We start from the raw sequence: 9,254 nt of genomic DNA, 5'->3' as shown, positions 1-9,254 counted from the left end.
TTATCTATGGAGCATACGGTTTAGAAGTTGGGCTCTTAACTAAGCGCAGTTCAGCCCACGACTATGCCCTTTTTGGTTGGGATTTTAAAAAGATTTTAAGTAAATTTTAATAGAAATTGATGAAATATGTAATTAAAAAGTTGTGGGATTCATAGAATATATTATTGAAATGAAATGTTTATTTTAACCTAAATTAAAATCTAAATTTTAATAAATACCAAACGAGAAATATTTATTTTTTAATACATTGATAAGATTCGTGACAGTAATTGTTGATGAAAGAAATACTCAATAGTTTATGTTTTTTGAAAGAAAATGACAAGACAAAGTATACATTTATTAGACATGTCACAGCCTGGTACGGCTAACGGAAAAATTCCTGTGAAGGAGGACTTTCTTGTTCAATGTAAATTATATTTTCTTTTTTATTATTTTATTTATTAAAAAAATTAAAAAGAAAATATAATCCTAATCTTGAGGGCTCTACCGCCCCGTCCCTGAAGCATTGTGAGGGAGGTAAATCGCAGGATGTACTCCAACAGGTCAGGAAACAAGAGTTTGGTTGTACGCTGGTGCCCACAACAAGTTCAATTTCATATTTTAGGAATCGAACTTTCACATTACGACTGCCAGCAAGGTCGAGACTACCTCACTCCTATCCTTTGCACCACTGAATTATGTCCCGAGGGCCATGGATGGTTACATTGACACCAATTTTTTTTTTTTATTTGTTACACTACATTTTAGTTACAATTAAGCTATTCAATCGTTGCTTACTGTAGCAATTATTTTCTTAACTTTTTTCCATCGAATTCTTATATTTAACATTTCATTAATTAGTATGTATTGTCCTTGATAATGAATTATATCAAAATATTTTATTTTCATAATTTAAAATGAGGAAAAAGAGAGTTTTTCCCCCTCTTTTCTTGCTTTATTTTTTCATGCTGGTGTCCGTAGGAAAATGTAATTAAACATCCTATAATAGAGGTATCAAAATGGATCGAACAGTCCAAAGCTTTACCGCATGTTTCGAAAAATTTAACTTAATTTTTTTAAGGTTATCAAATGCACTTTTTATCAACTTATTATCTACGCTTTATTTCCATAATAAAGTCTATAATAAATACTTATAATAAATACTTAAAAGTAGTACCAAACATGTTAAATTGGTCCAGCCTATGGGCTGGCATGCGTCTGTAAAAGGGTATTGCGAAACTGGACATTCCAATCTCGTGCTCGTGAGCCTAGCCCATACTGGCTATTGACAAAAAGCATTTAAAACATTTTTGTACTTGCCATAATATATATTTATATATAGCGTTTTTTTACACATAAATTTGATAAGTATTTTTAACAAATAATTGTGATATTTAGATTAAACAAATCCAACAGTCAGTATGTATTTCACTAGAATCATATGAGATATTAATCGTTGGATTTGCTTCATCTAAAGGTCACAATTACTTGTCAAAAATATTTGTCAAATTCATGTATAGGAGGAACGCTTCTACACACATTTTTAATCGAACCTAATATGTACTTGAGCAAGCACATGTATATAAGAAAATATTTTTTTTATCAAAGAAAGTCGAAAATAAGTAAGTCCCTTATCTTTTGAGTTACATTTAGAAATGTAATTATACACACACACACACACACACTCACTCTTTTAATCGAACCTAATATGTACTTGTGCAAGCACATTAGATATAAGAAAATATTTTTTTATCAAAGAAAGTCGAAAATAAGGAAGTCCCTTATCTTTTGAGTTACTTTTAGAAATGTAATTTCTCTTACTTAAAAGTAAGATTAAAGTAAGTTATGCCCGAATATTTTTTGAACACAAAAAATTACTTGAAAGTGGCTTATAATTTTTTCAAGCTTTACCAAACATGATGACAACCATATTTTTTTTTTTTTTTTTTTTTTTACAAGGTGTCCTATACTAGACTAATCCTTGGGTCTGTGATCCGGCCCCTCTTCACACAGTCCGGTTAATCGCAGGATGTGCCTCCAACTGGCCAGGGTTCGAGCGCTCTCTACCTGGTCTGACAAAGTGCCAAGCAAGTCAATCCAAGTTGCACCTTGCCTTCCAAGAATAATCCTTGCCTTCCAAATGTTCCCTTGCCTTCCAAGAATAAATCCTTGCCTTCCAAGAGCCCCATGTTTCGAACTCACGACCTCTGCTCTGCCGGGTTTGACAGCGTCCGTCCTTTGCCAGTGGAGAAGTGCCCTGGGGGGCTGATGACAACCATATTAATAGGCAAGAAAGAAGAGGATGCCTTAAAAGAACTGTGGCATTTTGTGAAACCTAATTATAAAGAAGGTAAAGATCAAAACTTTGACTTAGAAGATCAAACCTATATTTTCTTAATTTTCTATTACATCTACAAAGTAAGCTTACTAAATCTATTGAACAATAATTGCAAGAGAATTGTTTATTTTCTTAATTTGCACGAGAAATACGGGAAATCAAAGCCGTGATATGTGTTTCTTTGCATGTTCTTGACATCTTCAATGTCTTGATATGTCATGTGTTTGGTAAAAAAGGTGAAAAATATTAAGAGAATAGGAATAGAGAATCAATTTCTAATGCTGTTAAAACATGCATACTTTAGCTTTTAAATAGGGGGTAATTGGCACAAAACGTCCTTACCTTTCAAGTCTATTGTGGAAAACGTCACTACCTTTCATTTTTTGGCATTTTTGCCCTCATTTCAACCTTTCTTTGCGCTGGACGTCCTTCCGTCCATATTCCGTTAGTTTTTCCGTTAATTAAAGGGTAATTGGCACAAAACGTCCCTACCTTTCAAGTCTATTGTGGAAAACGTCCCTACCTTTTATTTTTTGGCATTTTTGCCCTCATTTCAACCTTTCTTTGTGCGGATGTCCTTCCGTCCATATTCCGTCAGTTTTTCCGTTAATTAAATACAAAAATACCTTTTTCTTTCCATAAACAAGGATAAAATTGTCCTCACCCACTTCACCCCTTTTTCCCGCCATCAACTTAGTCCATAAGTAACAGTAGCAGCGACATGAATCTGAAAATACTTTAAATGATTAAGTTAAATAAAGAAAAAATATCGTGAACACATTATATTTCACAATTCCACAACTACTGTTACTGTCATCTTGTGTCACTGAAAAATTTTAGAAAGACATATTAAATGGGTAGAAATTGAGAAATCTTAAGAGACGGACTAAGAGTTCTCAAAGAGCCAGTCTTTCGGAATAAAATATAATGTTCCTTTGCGGTGGTAGTGATAATGGTGTCTATGGTTATTGCCAGGATTGGTGGTGGTGATGAGGGGCAGGGGTAGGTGGTGGTGGTGAATGAAAAACTTGATGTTTATATATCTTTTCTCCTCCTTTTATTTATCTATTGTTAAGATTGGTGGGTTTTACTCATTTCACATACTTAATAATTGTCATGTGATGGTCACGTAAGGATTTACTAGAAAGTTTGACGTAATATGTTCTTCGAGCTAATACGGTGCACCTATTTTGGAAGGATGGAAATCGATTTCGTCTTATATAACTTACACAAGTCAATAACTATGATTGCGCAATAGAAGTACAATAAAAATGATTCGTGCAACACACGTGCATGAACAAAGAGTGTGCAACACGCATGTTGAATGTGTAATTGATAATACAATTATAATTAAAATAGGTCCAAAGTTCTGGTGACCTATAATTACTTCGAATTTTTATATCCCCACCTTGAATATTGATTCTAAGTTTGATATAGTAGTGTGTTCTTGTGATGACTAATCGTTTTTAACTTCCATGTATTTAATGAATATGTGCACGTGTCCTTTTAACACTACCCAAAATCATCTTAAAGTTTGTTTATTTGATGGTCAATGTTGGTGGCTGAATTTAATTGGTAAAATTCTTAAAATGAGACAAAATGAAGATGGTGCCACGGACCACAAATCGTCGCCATGGCATATAAAGGATGGATCTACATGTGATCATGTGGGATCAAGTTATAACACAAAATTTTCTGATTTTTTTCTCAAAAAAATCTTTTAATACTAGATTTGCCGTTTTCTCTCCCATTTTGAATGACACAACCAGTTCAGCCCTAAAAAACCCTTCTCCATCGACTGTTGGTAACATCTAACAATTCTAGAATATCTCACGACTAAGAAAATGCAAATTAGTTTAAATTATATTTATGTACATGTCACCATTATACTATTCATATTTTGAGCATCTTAAAAATGAAGATTGACTACCCTTTTGAATCGAAACCGACACTTCTGCAATATCATCAAATATTCTAGAATGATTGATGTCTATTGAATCCCCAAAAGCCTTCCTTAATTCTCATATATATATATATATATATATGAGAATGGTAAAAAATCTCACCTAATTGATTTTCCGACCGCGCTTGGTGTACAGGGGCGATCCTACTGGCGTTTTACAGGCTTGTGTGGAAAGTCACTAAATTCTTACAGAAAAAAGAACGAAAAAACGAGCAAAAATCAGTCAATAATTCAGCGTTGTCTTTCACTCTCTCTCCTATAATCCCCAATATGAAACCCTATACCTCACCTAACCAAGCGCGATCGTCTCGCCTCTTCACTTCACATCCACAAGTGAGCATCGGCTGATTCGCCTCCATCTCCGGTAGCCCATCAATGTTTTGTGGTCATGAGGTTGTCTTCTCCCAAATGAGTGCATCTTATAAGCTGGCGTTGAACGACCTCGATGTAGCCGAATTTACCACCATCACTGTGTTCTTCCTCACATGCTGCAGGCTTTAGAATCGTATCAGTCCTATAATCCCCAAACACTTTCCCAGTCTTTGAAAGGCATTGAACAACTTGACGATCCCCTGAACTCTCTCTGCTGCTGAACGAGTTCGGTGACGGCCATCTACTCTCATTCAGGTAGTAGTTTAATTTCATCTTCCTGTTGTCATTTACATGGTTCTTCTGAAAAAGTGCTAATTGATTGGCATGAAAGACAAATAGCAAACAAAAATAGGAAGGGAGAAATGCAAATGCATTATACCTTGAGTAGTGCTCTGTCATTATTGTTAATGTAACAGTGTTGTGCCTCGTCTGATGGATAACATTATGCAAAATCTATACTTATTGGAGTCCTGTTATGGAATCTAAATTTATTTTCTTCAAATAGGAAGAGCAAGTGTCAAGCAAAAAATCCAATATTCCCTGCATGTAGTTGTTTATAATGTCCAAGCAGGTTGGGCCAATTGTTATGTCGTGGTGGTGTCTTTTGTAATTTATACATTATTTATGTAATTCATATTGCCGATTGATTGGTGATGGCAGGTTGATTTGCATAGTAGAATGCCAGGAAAGAATTCAGGCGTGTGCCATAGTTGTAGAAGTAAGGCACACTTATTTGCCCAATGCCCTATCAAAGTGCGCTGTCCGTTGTGTGAGCATGGATATCAGAAGTGCTTTGAGGTGGAGAAAGAAACTTCTAACAAAGGCAGATTATTCAAGTGTTGCAGTAAAAAATGTGGATTTTGGGTATGGTACGAAGAAGGTCAAGCACAAGGTGAATGTAGTAGTATTAGTGCTACCTCGACTACCCCAATGGTAATAGAAGCAATTGAAGATATGACCCGCACGTTCCAATCTCAAGTGTGGTTAAATGATGACGAAAAGCTCCATATCACTGTGAACGTGACTATCCGTAAAGAAAAATGTGGTGCATATGGGAATGCAAAAGGGAAGAGGCCGGCTTAATTGGCGTTATTGTTCGAATGGGTTAATTTGAGTTATGTTTGTCGATGTACAAATACTAAGAGGGAACTTTATATTTGCTTCTTGATAATAGGTCACAATTATGTTAAGTGTTTTGCGACTTGTGAAGTATGTGACCGAGTCTACTTCTATGTTGACCGCTCTACAGGTTGTAATTTTGTAACATTGTTGTAGTTTGGTTAGCAATTGTAGTTGTAACCCAGATAAATAAAAATGCCTACTTGTATGTTGAGTGCTGTAGCCCAGATAATTCAGTGTTTCTGTCCTTTAATTTGTATATATTTTGTTGTGAATTCGAACAGTAAATGGACTGTCCGACTCATTTTGATACCACAAGGAAAATAATGACGGTTAACTATGATAGTTAGGAATAGCTTTTTTTCTGTTAATTAATTTTTATGGTTCACTTTATGGTAGAATTTTCTTTAATTTATTTAGTGGCTCATCAGAGGTTTAAAAAAAAATGTGCCTCGTCGCTCTATCATTTTTATTACTGTAGCCTTCAATTCAGAGGCTTAAACAACGTGGTTTTAGTTAAACATTTCTTACTTATCTATGGAAAACGCTGAAATGAGGAGGAAAAATAGTCGTTTTGTGGTATAAGAAACTCAATTTTATTCTGTCGATAAAAAAGAAAGCATTTAGAATGTTTTGGTTTAATTCAACCATGAGGGTTTAATGTAATTTCATTGAGCTTGCATTGGTAGTTCTCCGTCTGATAGGGGTTGTGTGCCTCGTCTGATACGAACTAACATTTTCCTTGCATTTGTGTATCTAATATAATTCAATGGCTCTTGCATTTCACGTCCCATTACTCACATAACACACTTGTACACAACCTTGTTCCTAGTACAGAACAAAAAGAGTTCTAATTTAACTCGCAAGCATTACTAGTTTTAGTAGGTAATTATCTGTCAAATGGAACAATTCTTTGCAACAAATGTTACCAGCGAGGAAGATAAATAGATTTCAACATCTAAATCCATTCTAATTAGTGCTAATTCAAAACCAAGAAACATGAAGTAATATACCTGTTTGAAACATTAAATTATAAGTGGTCCCTCTATCATAAATGCAAAGAAAACATACACCAACAAAAGAATCAACAGTGCATTCAACATTTGTACCCATTAACATTCCCAAAAAAGTTATAAACATTACTATGGACACTTTTGACCTCAATCCATGGCCCTATATCAAAACATTACAATGATTTCCAACTGTCCCAAAATAAAAAGTGCCTGCCAAGCAAAATGCTTTACAAAAAACAAAAACACAGCCTACGGTCCAGCCATGATTATCCTATCAAAATGGTCCCTCAATCCTTCTGACAACTTGGTCGAGATCCCTTCGGCTACTGCATATGATGTTTCCATTCCTGCAAAAGGAACAACTAAGTCATTCATGTTAAATTTTCCCATTTCTATATGCGAAGTCAACGGTGTACGCTTAACCTTTTCACAAGCCGCTGCCACTTTGTTCTGGTAAATTTGGATAGTAGTAGGGCATTCCATGACCTGCCGTATGCAAGAACATTAAAACATATAATGAAATAATACAAGAATGAATTATAAAGAAATTTGAGCATTATTTACCTTGCGAATGAAATATAATATCACGTGACGATGGTGGCATAATGTTCGAAGACAGGCATTGTTGGGTAAACATATGATTTTTGGCATCACCTTATATGCAGCAATAATGTAAATAAAATGTAAACATCCACTGCAATAGAAAAATGAAAATACTAACCATCAACATTTGTGAATAGGAGAACATGGTCGGTAGGGAATAGTTTAGTTGAGATACTTGAACTTCGGGTGCAACCTCCGGGATGTTAGTAGGTATGTCCCTCGATGTTTTCCCCTTGCTTGAAGTTGAATTTCCCTGCATTTATATCAAACTTAAATGAGAATTCAAAAATGTGGTGCGTTTCTATTGCGATGCCAACAAACAAAAATACCTTTTTTTCTTTGACCTCGACTCCAACGAGCCTTTCGTTTGAAATATTTTCGGTGCACCCTTTCTCTTCACCAATATAGGATCCCTCATAGTCTCGCATGCGAATTTTTGAGAATCAATGTTCTGAGAGGGTAAGTGAACAGCAGGCTGCGACATAACATTAGTTCCATTGCTCGACTTGGTCAGCGTAAGCTCTTTATATTGACATTTTATCCAGTCCATTATTATACGTGATCGCCCTTCATCATCTGTAGTGAGGTCTGCCAATTGCGAAAAAGCACGACACATATCGTCATATCTCAACTGTGCAGGAGTAGTAACTAAGCCAGCATAGTTCACTGCCACTCTTGTGTGCGCTCGACTAACATCTTTTCTCCACATTCGTAGTACATACCTTTCTGGCATTGATGTCACGTTGTTACGGATCAAGACTACGATTGCATGCCTGCGTATTATCCCTCGAAACTCAAACAAGTGGCAACTACAAACAATTTTACTACTATCCCTCCGAAAAGAGACGAACCACTTTTTTTTCTTCCATATGTGTTCGATCAGCACATCCTCTAAAATTTCATACGTGGTCCCCGAACTTCCCTCCGAGGCAGCTAGGAGATCACAATACACCTTCCTTGTGAACTCATCTTGCACTTCCCGAAACCTCGACATTGAGTACACCAACTGAAATTATTTTTCCATTTCATAATTTGTCGCACATGTTACCATTTGCGAGTATGACTTGAAGTCAGCTTGGTACTCCTTCTCAACCTTATTTCTCAGTGCTCGTTTATATTGTTCAACGAACTGCTTAAGCGAGGTCTTCGAATGCACATACACATCAAAGAAGGCATTCATACTTTCACTTTGATGAGTCGTAGACATACCAGCCCAGAATGTTGTTTTTAAGAAGTAAGGAACCCAACAGGCTCTGTTGTTACACAGTCCAGCCAACCAGTCATTATCATGCAACTCATACTCATCAATCATCAATCCCCAACCTTTTTCAAATTCTGTACCAGTCTGCGAATCATACACCAATCTATGTATAGTTGAAAATATGTTTCCCTTGTGAACAAGGTACCCAAACTTCTCCAGCAATTTCTTCAAAACGTGCCATAAACACCATCTATGCTTTGTGTTCGGAAAGACGATCTGAATAGCATTTTGCATAGCCCTATCTTGATTTGTAATGATTCTATGGGGTGCTTGACCATGCATACACTCAAGCCATATCTTAAATACCCAAACAAATGTATCTGTGTCCTCGTTCGACAATAGACCACAACCGAGCAATGTAGATTGACCGTGATGGTTAACTCCAACAAAGGGAGTGAAAGACATGTCGTACTTATTAGTCAAGTAAGTGGTGTCGAAGGTGACAACATCACCGAACTACCTACATGCCTACCTGCATCTATTATCATCCCAAAATACATTCTTCAGTCGCGACTCATCATCTAAATCGATACTGAAATAAAATCTGGGGCATCGTGCTTGCATTTTGGAAAAGTAAGATTGTATTGCGGCTGCATCACCTTCTCC

General features: G+C 36.0%; 1 protein-coding gene across 1 annotated transcript; it reads right to left on the bottom strand.

The window, feature by feature from the left end:
• Positions 1 to 7,033: 7,033 nt before the first annotated feature.
• LOC111380013 (protein FAR-RED IMPAIRED RESPONSE 1-like) lies at positions 7,034 to 9,053 on the bottom strand. The gene is made up of 5 exons (XM_023003474.1): positions 8,436 to 9,053; positions 7,717 to 8,393; positions 7,563 to 7,640; positions 7,439 to 7,478; positions 7,034 to 7,270 (listed from the first exon to the last, which is right to left on the bottom strand). Exons 1-5 carry the CDS (start codon positions 9,051 to 9,053, stop codon positions 7,034 to 7,036), a joined length of 1,650 nt encoding a protein of 549 aa, XP_022859242.1.
• Between the last annotated feature and the right edge of the window lie 201 nt (positions 9,054 to 9,254).

Source organism: Olea europaea, unplaced genomic scaffold (assembly GCF_002742605.1).
Source record: "Olea europaea var. sylvestris unplaced genomic scaffold, O_europaea_v1 scaffold2079, whole genome shotgun sequence".
In the NCBI taxonomy this organism is placed as follows: domain Eukaryota; kingdom Viridiplantae; phylum Streptophyta; class Magnoliopsida; order Lamiales; family Oleaceae; genus Olea; species Olea europaea.
Note: the sequence above shows the minus strand (reverse complement) of the source record. Positions and strands in the feature narration are given on the sequence as shown.